Genomic DNA, 18,051 nt, shown 5'->3' on the forward strand with positions numbered 1-18,051 from the left:
GACTTTTCTATAGGGCTGTCCCCTCCCCTTAACCCTGCAGGACTCAGCCAAAATGCCACCTCCTCAAAGAGGCTTCCCCAAAGCCCAAGGTGACACTCATCTCTCCTTTCCACACACGGCATTGCCCTCTCTGGGTGTGCTTGCTCACTTGTTTTTTATCTGTGTAGCAGTTACGGGTCCACCCTGGAGCCAGATGTCTGGGTTCAAACCCCAGCTCCAGCACCCACCCAAGTGAAGTTGGGCGCCTTCATGTGATCACTATGTGTGTCTCAGTTCCTGCCTCTGGTCCTGTGTTAACCCCCCTGGTGTGCCCTCAACCCCTTCGCCCTGCATTCACATCATCATACACGCTGGGCGAACCTGGCTTCCCCTTGGCAACTGAAGGCAGCTGGGCAAAACGGCCAACCTTGAACTGGACTCGATTTCACATCCCTGGTCCTTTACACTCCTCCCTTCCCCAGCCAGTCACTCACCTGCCCTCCTGGGGAAGCAGATCACACCTTCTCTGCTCCCCTCGAACACCCATCACCTGTCCCTCATCCTTCTCTCAGCTGCTGACCTGCCTCCCTCTTCGCTGAGATGACTGACACCGTCTGAAGGCCGCTTCCACCAACTCCCACCTGTCAGCCACCCCTCCGCCCCCACCTTTCCTCCACAGCACAGCTCTCCCCACCTGTGTGCGGGCCGACCCTCCCCTGAGTCACACCCACCAGCACATGTACGCTCCACCTCCCATCTTAGAATCCTTCTCTTCTACCATTTCTTCCCCCAGCTATGGCTGCATGTTGCTGTTCCGTTTTGCAACAAAACTCCACCAATAAGCCGTGCATATGTGCTGTTTCCCTTTCCTCTCGGCACCTTCTCTCCTATATGGCCCCAGTCAAGCTTCTTCCAGGGCTCCTGCAAAACCACCTCTATGATGGTCAACGGTGACCACCATGTTGCTCCCTCCAGCAGCTGGCTCTCAGACTCATGGCGCTTGCCCCTCAGCCACAGTGGACACGGGGCGCTGACCATCCCCTCCTCCTCGACGTCCTGCCCTGCCTTGGCCACAGACTTCACCTTGCCTTGCCTAGTACCCCTGCTGGCCTCTCCTCCTGGCCTCCTTGGCTGCCTCCTCCTCTGTTCCTTGACCTCTTTACGTGGGGCCCCTCGGGGCTCAGGTCTAGACTGTCTGCTCTGCTCTATCCATGCTTTCTCACTTGACGATCTCACGCCATCTCAGGAATTGTGCTGACGGTCCCCAAGCTTATTCCTTCAACAGAACTTTTGCTTCTCAACTCAGAATCTAGATCCCACTGTGAGTTGCCTTCTCCCTTGCATGTGTGATGGCAATTTCAGACTTCACCCCCGATCTCCATACCCAGCAAGCCCGTCCTGCCCAGCCTTTCGCATCCCTCATGGCAGCTCCATCCTTCTGCGTGCTCAACCCCAAATCCTTCGAGTCATTCTTAACTCTTCTGTATCTCTCACACCTACATCCAAGCTTTATATCAATAACCCCAGATATGCAGATGACACCACCCTTATGGCAGAAAGTGAAAAAGAACTAAAGAGCTTCTTGATGAAAGTGAAAGAGGAGAGTGAAAAAGTTGGCTTAAAGCTCAACATTCAGAAAACTAAGATCATGGCATCTGGTCCCATCACTTCATGGCAAATAGAAGGGGAAACAGTGGAAACAGTGGCTGACTTTATTTTTCTGGGCTCCAAAATCACTGCAGATGGTGATTGTAGCCATGAAATTAAAAGATGCTTACTCCTTGGAAGGAAAGTTATGACCAACCTAGACAGCATATTCAAAAGCAGAGACATTACTTTGTCAACAAAGGTCTGTCTAGTCAAGGCTATGGTTTTTCTAGTGGTCATGTATGGATGTGAGAGTTGGACTATAAAGAGAGCTGAGCACTGAAGAATTGATGCTTTTGAACTGTGGTGTTGGAGAAGACTCTTGAGAGTCCCTTGCACTGCAAGGAGATCCAACCAGTCCATCCTAAAGGAGATCAGTCCTCGGTGTTCATTGGTAGAACTCATGTTGAGGCTGAAACTCCAGTACTTTGGCCACCTGATGCGAAGAGCTGACTCATTTGAAAAGACCCTGATGCTGGGAAAGATTGAGGGCAGGAGAAGGGGATGACAGAGGATGAGATGGTTGGGTCACATCACTGACTCAATGGACATGGGTTTGGGTGGACTCTGGGAGCTGGTGATGGACAGGGAGGCCTGGCATGCTGCGGTTCATGGGGTCGCAAAGAGTCAGACGTGCCTGAGTGACTGGACGTAACTGAACTGAACCTTCCAAACGTACTCAGAATCTACCTTTTCTTATCACATCCACAGCTGACACCCACTGTCAGCTCTCTCTTGGGTATCAGCAATATCCTCCCAGCTTCCCACACTCCCCATCCTCACACACACACGCATACACACACACACAGTCCACAGTCTAAACACAGAGTGATTGAGCCAACACTTAAGTCAGACCTTACCACCCTCTCTCCAGACCCCCCGGGCACCTCGTTCTCAGTGTAAAAGCCGAAACACTTCTCACAGCCTCAATCCTGAGCCACCTCATCTCCTTTTGTCCTCCCCTTGCCCACGACACACCAGGCCTGCAGTGACCTCAGGACCTTTGCTCTGACTCTTCCCTCAGGTACTGGTGTGATGAACACCTTCACCAAATCCATCTTTGTTCAAAAGTTGCCCCTGGAGGTCGCTCTACTTTACACTGTAATCCACCCAGCGCCCCGCCCCCCCCAGAGCTGCTCTCTTTGGGGGTAAAGAGGACGTGGCTGTGTCCATGAGGGAAAGAGGCCCACCTATTTCCATGGCTATTTCCTGCCTGTTTCCATGCCTCTCTTGAATAGCGAGGAGACAGCTGTGGAAGTGCCCAGGAGATATTCCCCCTCATGTCACTGGCCAGAACTGGCCAAGGCCTCCTGAGTTTCCATAAACCAGTGATCTCAGTCTACAGTGAACAGAAACCCGGAAAGCTCAGCTGTGGCCTCCACAGCCCAGCTGGCAGGAGTAGGAAGGGAGTCCTGGGCCAGATTTGGGAGGCAGTGGAGACAAGGAATAGGACTATGGCAGGGTAATGGGTGAGACAGCCCCCCTCCCCAAGCAGCCCCAGTACAGCCCTGCTTCCCAAGAACACCATCTCCTCCCGGCCCTGGACTGGAGGCCGGGACCCTCGTTCAGGCTGCAGTGTCCAACCTGCAGGGTGGAGAGGGAGCGCCCCTGAGTCCTGGAAAAGGTGGGGTGTGGAGGCTCCTTCAAGAGCTTGGAATTCAGACCTTCTGCCAGCTGTTACTGGGCAGCCGGGGGCTTCCTGCTCTGAGAACCTCAGGTCTGGGGGAGGCATGAGGAAGACATGAGAAAGGGGGTCTCTGTGCTGCACCCAAAGCCAGATTGCCATTGGCAGAGGAGGGGGAAAAGCCCTCTGAGCTGAGGTGCAAAGGATCACTATTTTCATGTGGACCAACTCAAAGGAGACTCCTCCTTTCTCTGTAGAAGCAGGGGCTGATTTCAGGGCTTTGTATAAAGCACCAAGGTCTGAACCTGTATCTGTGGTTTAAAGCCCGGCCACACACTCTGGCATCTTTGGGGAGGAAATGAGGGCCCCACTCCGAGCTGGCCCGGGCGGGCGGCTGGACGCCCCTGGCACAGGCCTCCCCGTGGAGGCTGGGTGCCCGTGAATGGAGAGCAGTGGCCTGACTTGGTCCCTTGTGTCCAGAGACAATGGGCTCTGTGTGGGGGCGGGGCATGAGAGAGAGGGGGGCCCCCGCCCTGTGCCCCCCTTCCCCCCAGGGGGCCTGCAGTCTGTGTCAAGCAGCCCAGCAGAGGGCTGGGGGCCCCAGGGCAGTGAAGGGGAAAGACCGTGCAGGACTGCAAACCCAGGTCCTTCATGGTCCGTGGGGGCAGCACGTGAAGCAGGGCTGGGGGGCCTGAGACCCAGGTCTGCCCCCCACCCCCAGCCTCGTGTCCTCCTTTGTCTGAACAGTCTGAGGACCAGGTTTTGCCACCACACAAGTGTATTAGCAAAGTTCCTGGACCCCTTGCTGTCTTCGTGAACCAGATAAAACCAACAGGGGTGTAGGTGAGCAGACTGAGGCAGAGCGAGAGAACACATCCTCTTCGATGCTCTTCAGACACTCCATCAACTTGCAGCGTGTGCACAATTCCTAGATGTGATGGACGGGGTCCTCAAGGGCTTCCAGGTGGGCAGGAGAGCGTGGAACCAAGGGGGAGCCCACCCACCCTGAGGGCCAACTGTGCCCCGAGACTGTCTTTTGGATCAAGGCTGTGTGGCCCCCTTGGCATCTACTCCCAAAGCCCAGCCCAGCCCCTGAGACCTGAGGCTGGTGAGTTCCTGGCCATGTCGTGAGGCTGACCTCAGTTTCCATGGCAAAGGCTGAGTGTGTCCACTGTGGTTTGAGAAGCAGTTTCACAGACCTTAGCCCCTTGAAGGAGACCAGTCTCTGCAGCTCAGGGGACCCTAGACAAGCCGCGCTCAGTGGCTGTGATCTGCCTGGTGGGCTGGAAGCTGAGTCTCAGCTCTCCGTGCAGGTCACACCTCCTCCCCTGGCCGTTACCAAGGTCAGCTCCTGAGCATCAGTCGGGAAGCCCCTTGGGCAGCCTGGCCATGAATCACCAAACTGTGAAAGTTAGAGACGTCTAAGGATGCCCTGCACACCTGTGGTGTCACCAGCAGGGCCTGGCACTCAGGCTGCACTCAAGAAATGGGGGGCCAGGTGAGCAGGGGGCTGGCCTCTGCAGGTGATCATGTACAGGTCCAGAGGCCGAGACATGGATAAACCACAGCCTCCACCTCCCAATGGTTTCATCACCGACTCAATGGACATGAGCTCGAGCAAACTCCAGGAGATGTTGAAGGACGAGGAAGCCTGGTGTGCTGCAATCCATGGGGTTGCAAAGAGTCGGACACTACTGAGCAACTGAACCACCACCACAGCCTCACAAGGGAAACATCAGGCTAAAACAAAGAACACAGCTCTCAGTCCCTTCTAGAAATCCTAGAAAAATATCTTGGAGGACTAAGGTTGTTTCCCCGCAACTTGCTTTTCCTTTGATCTATTCATGCCCCATTCAGTTCCTTCCTGCCAATCGGGTATCTCCAAGGCACAGACGGCTCTCTGAGGACATATGGAAGCGGCCCATCCCAAGTCGAAGGCAAACACACGCTGAGTTTGCCATGAGGGCTGTCACAGGCACACTGGGTTCCAGCCCCATCAGGTCCCTGGCTGTGTCCCCACTGCTGAAGGGGGGCACAGCAGTGCACAGCAGCCTCGGAGTTGGTGCTCAGCAAATGCTGGTGCTCCTCCTGGTTCCCTCAAGAACACTGTCTCCATCACCCCATTTGATAGTCACAAACACCCCGGTGAGGAATGCAGGGGAGGCGCTTGTCCCTGAGAGCAGGGGACCTCATGCGGTTCTCCCGTGACACCAGACTCCAGGCAGGCCCACCCGCCCCGACAGGAATCTCCTTGGTCTGCTTAGTATCCATGATGCCTGATCAGACGGGGACGTCGGAAGCGACCCCATCCCAACTGCCTCTTTTCCAGACACTTGTGGGGGCATCTTGGCCTCTTCTCCGTTTCTTTTCCAGCACTCGCCACAGCATGTAATTATCTGTTTGTGGGTGGAATTACTTGTGTGCTTTTGGCTCCGTCTGCTCTTCCGAAAGTCCCTGTGGGGGACTTTGATCTGTCTTGCTCCCTCCGAGCCCAACTTCCCTGATGTTCTGAGTGGGCTGGACCTGGTAGGGTTGGGGGGGGGGGTCTCGCCCTTCCAGGACTGATATTTGGGACCTGTCTCCCAGCAGTAAGCTAGAGAAGCCATGGAGCTCACCTCTTTTGGATTTTGGGGTTTTGGGGAGAGGTTTGTTCGGCTGTGCCACTTGGCTTATGGGATCTCAGTTCCCCGACCAGGGATTGAACCCGGGCCGTGGCAGTGACAGCTTGGGACCCTACTCACGAGGCCACCAGGGAACTCTCACCTCCTTTGTTTCTTGTCTCTCAAGGATCTGCCTTTTGTTACCTTGATGTCCACTATTTTGAAAACCATTTTTATATTTTTGGTATATTTTTGAGATGTTTCCCAGAGTGGGTATAATGGTGCCAAGTCTGGCCCTCGTTACCTTATCTTGGCCAGAAGCAGAAGTCCCGAATATGAGCTTTTAATGATGCATTTCTTGACTGAAAAGACAGCAACTCCATTGATAAGGCGAAACTCGGCCCATGTCGTTCTAAATCGCTCTCTGGATGCCAGCCTCATTATCTTTACAGGCATCAGGGGTCTTTAATGAATGCAGCAGACAAAGCCTCATTGAGTTCCAGGAGAGAGGGTGTCGTGACCCCTGAGATATCATGACAGCTCCTGCCTTTCTGTCTTGTTCGCAGAATCTTGGCTGAGAGCAGGTGGGTGACAGAGGAGGCAGCGCTCTGGCAGCCTTGTGTCTGGGAATTCACACTCTGGTGGCCTCAGCTTCCTCCATCTGATCACCTGCCTCTCACAAGGCATCACGCCTCTCCCTTGAACCCTAAGTGGCTTCCTCTCCTTGGCCTTGCACGTTAGCACTTCTGTGTCTCTTCTCTCGGAGACCGCTGGCTCCTTGAGCGAGGTGATCAGATTTTGGGCAGCTGGCATTAGATCTGGAAAGGGCACAGTTGACATCTGATTCATCCTTGTACTCCCAGCTCCCAGCATGCTACCAGGCACAGAGGGTGCTTATTAGTAAATGTTTGGTGGATGAACAAATGAATTAATGAATGAAAACCTTCATGATTCTATCTTCTTGAATACGAATCATCAGTCTGCCCACAGGGTGAAGAGTCTTATCTGGACAGACTGGAAAGCAGGAGAGGCCACGCCCAGTGGGAGAGAAGTTCAGGCAGGGGCGGACCTGGTCTGCAGCCTAAAGATCCAGTGTCCTCATCCTGGGCCCTGCAAAAGCTGTTTGATCCTGCGCCTCACTCAGTATTTATTTTCTTTTCTGAAGTGATACCTCCTAGCCTTCCTCTGGGGCTTCTTAGGTGGCGCTAGTTGTAAAGAACCCACCTGCCAATGCAGGAGACGTTAAGAGATAGGGGTTCCATCCCTGGGTCAGGAAGATCCCCTGGAGGAGGGCATGGCAACCCAGTCCAGGATTCTTGCCTGGAGAATCCCATGGACAGAGGAGGCTGGCAGGCTACAGTCCATAGGGTCGCATAGAGTCAGACACGACTGAAGCGACTTAGCACACACACACACAGCCTTCCTCTGACTCCAGCATCCCCTGATCTTCTCTAATATAAGAAGAATGAGTCAAGCAGGGATAAATAAGGACACATTCTTTGAACACAATAGCTGTTTTCTTGGCAAAATCCAAGATTTATGTCTTGGACTGTTTCATAGAACACCTCCCTCTTTTCATATCTGGTAGTAATCTTGCCTGGGGTGGTTTCCTCACACGCAAGCGGTGAGTAATATTCACACTGCTGAATATTAGCAAGGAACTCTGCAGAAGGACCTTCTTGAACAAACCTTCCTGCTTTCAGCATTAATTGTGCTTGAAAACAGTCAGCAAGAAGAAGATTCTCGCCTCATTAATAGTGAATGAAAAGAAAAGAACATCAAGAGAGGCGCTCTGAAATTTAGCATCTAATTCCAAATGAAGTTTAGAATTAACTTGTCCTTCTGTTTCCACGGATGGAATTTCTCAACAGGAGCCCTGGTGGGTTTTGGAGGGACAGTCCTACCATGTATCCATAGCTGCTGGGTGATCAAAAACAGCCCCTCCCACCTCCGCCATCAAAGATTTTCAAGTGCTGCCTGGGGAGGGGTGCTGTCCCCACTGGGCCCACTCTCTGGTAGACAAACGCCCCAGCCTTGGCAATGTTGGGTAAACTGTGGGCCACTGATGCGGGCATCCCCACGGGCTGCTGTCTATAGCCTATTTGTGAGTGTTTACAGCAGCTTTGTTTACAAAAGTAAAAACTTGTGAACAGCTTAGGTATTCATCAACAGTTGAACAGGATAAACAAACTGTGGTATATACATATCATGGAATACTGTTCAGCTGTAAAAGAAAGGAACTATTTAAATATCCAACAGTGTGGGTGAATCACAAAAACACTGCTAAATAAAGGAAGCAAAAACAAAACAAAACAAAAACCCAGGCACTGCATGATTCCATTTATGTGACTTTCAAGAACAAGCAAATCTAATCTGTGATTTTAGAAAGCAGAACAGTGGTTGCTTCTGGGGTCAGGACAGACTAGAAGGCGCAAGGAAGCTTTCTGGGCTGATGGTGATACTGTGTGTCATGACAGAGGTGTGGTTTACACTGGTGTATGCATTTGTCAAAACTGATCAGATGCTACACTTCAGATGGGTGTATTTCACTATATGTAAATTATACCTTGATGATTCAAACAACAATATCATCAATAATAATATAATAATGAAACCACCCATGGCATCCTTTGGGAAATTATTCACTGAATCCCCACATACTGTTGCACTCTTCATGGTGCCTATTATTAAATCTAGGGCATAGTTTTGATTCTGTTACACATATTCACATGTCTTGAAGAACCATCCCGAACTAATAGTGTCTATATAAACTGTCTATTTGTCCCTCCACCCTCTCCCTCTCCCCTTTTCTCTTTCCCTCACTTCCGTTCCTTTTGCAATTCCAAGCAATTCTTCCCAGTTGGATGTAGGTCTTCCAAAACCTCTGGGGTAAAGCTATATGATGTCTCTGCTTTTCTCAGAGCAGAGCAAACCGACTTTGTTGCAAGCTTTGTCTGTACATGGGTCCCCTCACTCAGCCTGTGCCAAAGGGAAGGACGTGTTCTCCCCAAGGACCCCACGGACTGAGTAATGACAAGGGTGGTCCTGCAGCAACCCCTGTCAAATGCTCTGTCAATGACTTTTTCAAATTGTGGCCACTGTGCAGGCTGAGACGCTACCAGTACCCACCACAGGGACCAAACCCAAGAAGAGAGAAAACTTGTCTCTTGTAAAAAAAAAAAAAATAGCTTAAGAAACTGATGTTGACAGGCCTCCCTTTCTCTCCTCCCTGTCCCTGCCCCGCACCCTGTGTGCTCTGTGAGCCCAACTCCTCACTCCCACCTTCAGAGGAAGCAGATTTAATACCCACGCTGAGAGAAGATGTTCTGTTATTTTTCATGGGAAATTAAACCCGACCCTGCTGTCAGTTAGCTCATGCCCAGGAAGGATGGATAGCCCAGGCTGCAGTGCTTAACCCCAGCTCAGAGCACGTCACCTGGCTGGGGGCCAACCATGACGTCACCTGCCACTGGGTGGGGGTGGGGGTGGGGACGGCAGGACAGGTTGGAGAGGCTTCATCTGGGTGATGGATGGTGGCGAGGCCAGCCTTGGTGTCACCTACAATGGTTCACCCCTGACACCAGCTTGGACCCACACATCCAGGGGACACTCAGGCTGCTCCTGCCTCTTTCAGCTCCCAATGCTACCTCGTGTCCCGCGGAGGAGAGCTGGTGGTCGGGGCTGGTGATCGTCATCGCGGTATGCTGTGCCTCCGTGGTGTTTCTCACTGTGCTTGTCATCATTTGCTACAAAGCCATCAAGAGGTGAGTATTCACCCAGCTCTGGCGCCAGAGGGGACTCAAACTGGGCTCAGGGCTCCTCCACCCTCCTCCATTCGTTTTTGTTTTTTAATAATAAAAATTGTCAAGCATTTAAGAAGCAGAAAGAATGTACAAAGATCACCCACCTACCTTTACCCTGATTCAACAGTTACCAAGATCTGGCTAATATTTACTGTTTCCTGTTCCTTGTATCTTTTTCTTTGCTGAAGTATTTTAAAGTTGATCTCAGATATTATTCCCCTCCCCCCCCGTCATTTTAGGGGGTTCTATGAGCATTTGACGAGCACCAGTTATATGTCAGGCTGGAGGCAGGATAAAGCTCCTCTACCCACTGCCAGGGGCTCACTCCAGGCCTGGGAGGATGGAAATAATTCTTGCAGGGTGGGTGACGAATCCCCTGGAGGGGGCACCATGCTGGTGTGGAGCTGGAACTAGGTTTTGGAATCTGATCAAAATTCAGACTCCAGTTCAAGCTGTGTGACCAGGAGGAAATCACCTTTCTGGTCCCCAGTTTCCCTATCAGTAAAACGGGGGTAAAGAATAATGATCTTGCCCCCAGGGAGTGGTGAGATGCCCTCTGTGAATGGTCTGCACAATATATAGCAGTGCTACATGGTCAGCAGTGCCTGGCATAAGTGTGTGCTCACCAAGAGCTGCACCAGCTTTCACTGTCTCCATAGTGGAAGATGGAAAAAGGATGAGAGAGAAAGGAGCGAGGTTCTCTTGGGAGAAGGAGAAGTAGAAATGCCTCAGAGAAGGTCTTCTGTGAATGCTTTGGCCAACTGATGCGAAGAGCTGACTCACTGGAAAAAGACTCAGATGCTGGGAAAGATTGAGGGCAGGAAGAGAAGGGGGAAGTAGAGGAGGAGATGGTTAGATACCATCACTGACTCAATGGACATGAGTGTGAGCAAACTCCGGGAGGTACTGAAGGACAGGGAAGCCTGGCATGCTGCAGTTCGTGGGGTCCCAAAGTCAGAGACAATTAGTGACTGAACAACAACAACAAGGCTGGGTTTTGAAGGATGAATAGGAGTACTCCCAAAGGGTCATGAATGAACCAAACAGCATATTATCTTTCAGTAACACTTGCTGTTATTTCTCTTAACTACCATCTCGCTTTGATGCTTTTGAACTGTGATGTTGGAGAAGACTCTTGAGAGTCCCTTGGACACGAGGGAGCTCAAACCAGTCAATCCTAAAGGAAATCAATCCTGAATATTCATTTGAAGGACTGATGCTGAAGCTGAAGCTCCAATACTTTGGCCACCTGATGCAAAGAACTGACTCATTTGAAAAGACCCTGATGCTAGGAAAGATTGAAGGCAGGAGGAGAAGGGGATGACAGAGGATAAGATAATTGGATGGCATTACTGATGCAATGGACATGGGTTTGAGCAAACTCTGGGAGATGGTGAAGGAAAGGGAAGCCTGGCGTGCTGTAGTCCATGGGGTCGCAAAGAGTTGGACATGACTGAGTGACTGAACAACACTATCTCACTTTGCCTTTCAGACAAGGTTATCAAGCACCTTGTTGAGTTGGGGTCTGAAGCTCAACATTGTTATTGTTGAGGCCTGAGGCCGAGGTGTTACAACACAGAACCTCTGGCCCCACCCCTCTATTTCCAGTTCTTAGCCTTCTCCCAAAAAATGGCCTCCCTGGCCTTGGGGGACATTCAGTCAGTCAGTTCAGTGGCTCAGTGTGTCCGACTCTTTGTGACCCCATGGACTGCAGCACACCAGGCTTTGGAGGACTTTAGGGGACAATATAATCAAAAGAGGAACAATAATGTTGCTTGCAAAATACCAGAGGATTTGTTAATATGTTTTTAAGAAAGTTTTTTTTTTTAATTCCCTAAGACCCAAAGTTAAAGGATCTCTATTGAGCAATCATAAGACCAAAGTTATTTAAACTTTACCCTTTTAATCAGCTGTTCTATGTGGTTTCACTTTAATAATTCAAGAGCAGAAAGAGTAAACTATCAAGTTGAGTTTATTTTTGTGTATGGTGTTAGAAGGTGGTCTAGTCTCATTCTTTTACAAGTGGTGGACCAGGTTTCCCAGCACCACTTGTTAAAGAGATTGTCTTTAATCCATAAACTATCAAGTTGAGAGTCTTAAAACCTGCATGTGGTCAGGCACCCAGGGCGAAGGGCCGCATCAGGCCAACAGCCGGGACCAGGCAGGAGAGGCAGGAGTCATGTGAACCCTAATGTGGATGAAAAATCGTTTCAGCTGAGAGCCTGCTGCAGCGGGAGGAGGATTTTAAGAAGCAGAGCAGCGCAGGCATTCAGAAGCGCCAAGCATCAGGAAGCCCCTGTGATGGGGGTGGGGGGTTGGAGATGAGGGTGGAGGGAGGCTGGAGGAAGCCCCAAGCCCGATGGGGATGTGGTTGTCCCACCAGCTGTAGCTGCTGGCCCATGATTCAGCAGACACAGGGAGCCATTGAAGGTTTTAGGGCAAGTGTTCAAGATCCACCCGGGGCACTGCCAGAGAGTGGGGGCACTAGTCCCCTCAAGGACCCCCTTCCCTCAGAGACAGGCTGCATCATCCTTTCTTTTTTTTTTTAAGATTCTTTTCTTTCCCATATAGACCATGACAGAGTACTGAGTAGAGGTCTGTGCTATACTGTAGGTCCTTGCACGCTATGTTGCTTTAGTCGTATCCAACTCTTTGCCACCCTATGGGTTATGGCCTGCCAGGCTCCTCTGTCCATGGAATTCTCCAGGCAAGAATACTGGAGTGGGTTGCCATGCCCTCCTCCAGGGGATCTTCTTGATTCAGGGATCAAACCCACGTCTCTTATGTCGTCTGCATCGGTATGTGGGTTCTTTACCACTATCGCCACCTGCGAAGCTCTGTAGGTCCTTATTAGTTATCGATTCATATTTTATCTATAGAAGTGTGTATATGTCAATCCCAGTCTTCCAATTTATCACTCCAACCCACCCCCTGGTGGGTTTCCCTGGTGGCTCAGTGGTAAAGAATCCAATGGCCAATGCAAGAGACGTGGGTTCCATCCCTGGGTCAGGAAGATCCCCTGGAGAAGGAAATGGCAAGACACTCCAGTATTCTTGCCTGGAAAATCCTATGGACAGAGGAGCCTGGCGGGCTACAGTCCATGGGGTTGAAAAGTGTCAGACACGACTTAAGCGACTGAGAACAAACTTATTAAAAAGATGAGGCGTGCATCTTTTTGAATTACGGTTTCAAAATGCATCATCTTTTTAATAAACTGAGGCTCTTCCAAAAGATATGCTTCTGCCTCCTCTCTGCTCCAAAACTCTCCTGAAGAAACAGGCTACCTGCTCCAACAGTAGGAGGACTGGGCAAACCTAACAGGTGAAGCAGCTCACTTGGATGTCTCCGCTCTGGGCCGTGTCCGCCGCGTCTGTCCTGCCGGGCTTTGTTTCAGCGGAGCTGGGGGACTCCCGGGAAGGCGAGGGGAGGCACCACCCCACCTCCAGTCAGAGCACCAGAGAGCCTCCCTTGTCTCCTTCCACAGGCTCTGGGTCTTGGTTCCCGAGCCTGTCAGCCGCCTGGAAAAACAGATAACTCACTTCAGATGGCTCAATGGATCTCTTCCAAGGCGTGGATGGGACGCCTTCCGGGGTGTGGGCGGGGCTTCCTCCCCAGGGGTGTGGGCGGGGCTTCCCCCTACCGTGTGGGCGGGGCTCCAGCCAAAGGAATGGGCGGAGCTCCCCCCAGGGGCTTGGGCAAGTCCTGAGAACAATAGAATTTCTGAAGAATTTCACGAATAACAGAGGTGCGAGCTGTTAGCAATCCCAGGACAGAGGATGGACGCAGTACCAGGGAAATGTACAGGGCCTGGAGACTCAAAAGAGGGGCTGATCAGCAGGACCTGTGGTTGGAACTGCTGGAGATGCAGCCCTAAAAAACAAGTGCGGGGAGAAAACGCCCCAACCTTTCTCCATGCTCCCAGATATCCTGAGGTGCCGCCCACTGGCTGAAACAGGGGAGCCCAGGAGATACCTACAAAGGTGTCAGCACCCCGACCCATGTAGTAAATGGAGCGCAGTCCTTTTCTGCCTTGGCGCCAAAATGTGCATCCTCTTCTGGGGCAACACGCAGCCCTCTGCCTGTCCAGATCCTCACGGTCCAGAGAGGGTGTCCCTGGCGTCCTAAGATGGATAATCAGTGTCAGGAGTGGGTGCTACTCGCGGCCAGTGGAGGCAACAATAGAGTCTGGTTCTCCCAGAACCCTCCTGGAAGGTAGCTTGACCTGGGGAAAATGGATCAGCCCCTTGTGGGCTACGGAAGGAGGAGGCAGCAGAAGTTACACCCAGTGCGGGACAGCAAACGCCCCTTCCCTGCTCCCCCAGCCGACCTCTGTAAGAGATAGCCTGGCCAAGCAGCTGTCTGTGTGCATTTCTATCCAGAGTAAATGGAGGATTTCTTCCTCACAGTCAATTCTCTTTGGTTAATAATTCATCTGAAACATGCCTTTTCTCTCAGGAAACAAAAGCATTGCATGTCGCTGTGAAACCATTAGAAGGGAAATTCAGTGATAAACCCTGCTTTCTTAAAAAAAAAAACAAAAAACACCTTCTCACAGCCTGGAGTCCTAGTGGAGGACTTCCTAGAGATCTTTGTGAATGGCCAAAACACAGCCTTATGGAGCCAGATTGCTGGAAGGATGGTTCTAGAATCAATTGCAATGGAAATGAGGTGATTCTGCAGGTGCCAGCTTGGCTTGGTATGTGGGGTGTGGCCTTGGGGAGGGGAGGAAACTGGGGAGCAGATGCAGACAGAGCACCCCCTCCATGCCCTCTCTAGTCATTGACCTTGATAGCAGGAAGGTGGGGTGTGGTTAGCACTTTCTACATACAGACCCCACTTCCCAGGTGGCACTGGTAGGTAAAGAATCCACCTGCCAATGCAGGAGACATAAGAGACACCAGTTTGACCCCTAGGTTGGGAAGATATCCTGGAGGAGGAAATGGCAACCCACCCCAGTATTCTTGCCTGGAGAATCCCATGAGCAGAGGAGCCTGGCAGGCTATGGTCCATCGCAGAGCCAGACACGACTGAAGTGACTTAGCATGCATGCACACACACACACACTCAGTGGATCAAATTTCATCTTGTGACTCAATAAACATTCCCAATGTCCCAGCTCTGCTGGGTGATAAGATGCTCAGGGGGTATCCAGGTTGGGGGAGCTCAGAGGAAGGGAACCTCACCCAGACCAGGGCCCCTGAGAAGTGTTTTTGGAAGAAGATGGGCATCCCATGTGTTAACCAGTGGGACTAACACATGCAGTAGCCCCCAAGTCCCTGTCAATAACCCGAATTCTGGAGACTTCCCCACCATGGGAGGCCCACACAGTTTGCATTTCAGTGGCTCATTGCCCTGGCATTGGCGTGAACAACTTCTTTATCCACAGGCCCAGGATGGTCAGGCCCCAGGCTCTCGGGTGTTCTGGATGTCATGCTCCATCCAGGCCTCCTCCCCACCCAGGGTCTGGCATGTACCTGTCATCAGACCACAGGACGGCCTGGAGCTGTTTAAAGAACACAGGACTGGGTATCCAGAGCCCTGCATTCCATTCCCAGCCCCAGCCCAGTTCAGTGGGTATCACTGCCCTCATCTATAATGTGGGGGAGCCCTCCTAGTCTCTACTCAGATCCCTGAGCTTTTGCTTCCTGGCCCTGGGATGTTGGGAGGACCAAGGCCACCGGGTCCTTCTGCTGCCAGATGTGTAAATACTGGGCCAGGTGCCAGGGCTGTGCTTGGCCTGGGCACTCTGGTAGTGGGCACTTCCAGCATAGCCCCTGGCCTCACTGCCCACACTTCTGCAAGGACACCTGTGTGTTAATCAGACCCACCCCACCCACCCCTGCAACAGTTCAGTTCAGTCACTCAGTCATGTCTGACCCTTTGTGACCCCATGAACTGCAGCACGCCAGGCCTCCCTGTCCATCACCAGCTCCCAGAGTCCACCCAAACCCATGTCCATTGAGTCGGTGATGTTATCCAACCATCTCATCCTCTGTTGCCCCCTTCTCCTCCTGCCCTCAATCTTTCCCAGCATCAGGGTCTTTTCAAATGAGTTAGCTCTTCGCATCAGGTGGCCAAAGTATTGGAGTTTCAGCTTCAACATCAGTCCTTGCAATGAACACACAGGACTGATTTCCTTTAGAATGGACTGGTTGGATCTCCTTGCAGTCCAAGGGACTCTCAAGAGTCTTCTCCAACACCACAGTTCAAAAGCTCAATTCTTCAGTGCTCAGCTTTCTTTATAGTCCAACTCTCACATCCATACATGACCACTGGAAAAACCATAGCCTTGACCAGACGGATCTTTGTTGGCAAAGTAATATTATTACAATGGGAGAGTCGTGTCTGGAGGGAAGACCAAGGTTCTGTGAGCAGGGAGGAGGAATCTTGTCCATGGTGAGACAAGGACAAGCTCCAAGGTGCACGGTGTCCACTGCCCGGGTAGGAGGGCCAGGGAGCACCCCACAGGCATGAGGACTCCCAACACTGAGGCCGCTATCCTAGGTGGGTTTTGTGGCCTCCACCCTTCATCCGGAGGAGAGACCTGTGTGGCGGAGACATGGCCCCACCCCTCCCAGGCCCCTCCCTGGAGTCATCCCCACTCCCCAGGCACCGGAAGAGCTCCCCGCCTCCTCTGGTTGCGCACAGCATGGGTCCTGCACCCTCTGCCATCGATTAGCCATTAAGTCACTTGACAGCCATTTCCTTCTAATTTACAGGGTATTGGCTGAAAGACCAATAAAAGGCTATGGAACAGTTTGGCGGACCCTGCAGGCCGCTGATTGCAGACCATGAGCAAGCCTGCGGCTCCTGGGAGCAAGCGGCAGTGTGTGCGCGTGCCCGAGCGTTCCCGGGCACACGCGTCAGCTTTTTGTGGTCAAGTTGCTTCCAGTAGAACAGGCACTTTTGAACACCCAGGTCTGCTTGACGGGCCTTAGGACCCAATGACTGGCATAGACTGCTCACACATATTTATTGAGCACCTACTGTGTGCTGGGGCCTAGACTAGGCGTTGGGGATGTAGTGATAAACAAGACTGGATTCCTGTTCACCTCCTCCAACTGGGGGAAGCAGATCAAACATATACACACCAGCAAATTAATAAATGAACTGTTTTAAAAGACTATGAATGCTATGAAGAGGGGAAAAATGAACCTCAGGGTAATGAGGAAGAGGAAGAGAAGGGGGGTAAAGCGAGGTTGCTTCTTCCATTCCAACTGTCAGGAGTATCATGCGTGACCCTTGAGGGGGCTTTATGGTTGGAAAGTATGGTTAGGGCTTTGAATGTTCATGATCACTTTTTAATTCAATTTTTTTTTACTAAAGCAATACATGCAAGTAATTAAAAAAGTAAAATGAGCCTCAGCCTATTCATAAAACCAGAAGCCCCCTGAGTGTCCCTCTTTCTCCCCCAAATCTCATTCGTAAGAGGCAACCACTTTTTAAAAAATATTAATTTACTTATTATTTGGCAGTGTCAGGTCTCAGTTGTGGCGCATGGTCTCTCCTGGTGTGGCCCAGGCTTAACTGCTCTGTGGCAGGTGGGGTCTTAGTTTCCTGATCAGGGATTAAACCCAAGTCCCCTGCATCGCAAGGTGAATTCTTAACCACTGGACCACCAGGGAAGTCCCAAAGGCAACCATTTTTGAGTGTTAGCTGTTTCTTCTGGTATTTCCCTCCATGTTCTAAGTGATATGGATACTCTACATTTTCTGTTGATTTTAAACATTATCCACTGTATCCATTATCCATTTTTCACTATAGAAGGTACAAGATTTAGAAACTAATACTACTCTGAAATGTAAATACAAAACACCTGCCCTCTTCCCAACTGCTTCCTCGAGGTTCCTTCAATGAGTGGATCAACGACTACCCAAGGTCCCCTCCGTATGACACTGTATAAATATTGTTCACAGCTGAGTCATGTAGTGTACTATGATTAGCTTCCTTCTCTGGAGTTAGCAGTGCCTTCTCCCAATATGTTCAGATACATTAGGTGATCAATTTGTCAGTTCCGTGTTTGTCTTGGAGATTCCGTCCTCCTCTCCAGGTGGATGGTAGCTCTCTCGGCTTGATGTGCAGCCATTGGGCTATCGTTGTCTTCAGCAGCTTTCCAAGCCTCGCCTCTGGGAACTTGCCACGCTCAGCTCTCTCCCTCCCCATCTCCCACTCCAGTTCTTCCTTTCTTTAGCTTAACTCCATCATAGAAGATTTTTCCAAGGTCTTTCCTGAATCATAGACTCAATAGCAAATCAGTCAGTGAAGTTAGTTTTCTTTTTAGGATTTACATTATTTGGGGAGCTTTGGGGTGCCCCAGCAGAGGGTTAGCTCTTACTGAGTGTGTGGCAAGTTGAGAAGCCATGGTTCCTCGGGCAGCTGGGAGACTGTGGAGGAGGGC

At 51.2% G+C, this 18,051-nt stretch overlaps 1 protein-coding gene across 4 annotated transcripts in view; it reads left to right on the forward strand.

Annotated features, from left to right (window-relative positions):
• Positions 1-18,051, forward strand: part of PRIMA1 (proline rich membrane anchor 1) — a 70,905-nt gene that overhangs the window by 43,001 nt on the left and 9,853 nt on the right. For 3 of the 4 annotated variants that reach the window (XR_015149449.1, XM_086363146.1, XM_086363147.1), the window contains exon 4: positions 9,485-9,614. Coding sequence is in view for 3 of the 4 variants with exons in the window: in XM_086363146.1 (XP_086219272.1) it covers positions 9,485-9,614 (130 nt within the window). In the remaining variant the exon portion in view is untranslated. Of the gene's footprint in view, positions 1-9,484; positions 9,615-16,372; positions 16,775-18,051 lie in introns of those variants that run through there. The other variant, XM_086363148.1, reaches the window with a different exon arrangement.

The sequence above is a fragment of the Bos grunniens genome, chromosome 21, assembly GCF_055505025.1.
Source record: "Bos grunniens cultivar Pamir isolate PY7600 chromosome 21, Bosgru_T2T1.0, whole genome shotgun sequence".
NCBI lineage: Eukaryota > Metazoa > Chordata > Mammalia > Artiodactyla > Bovidae > Bos > Bos grunniens.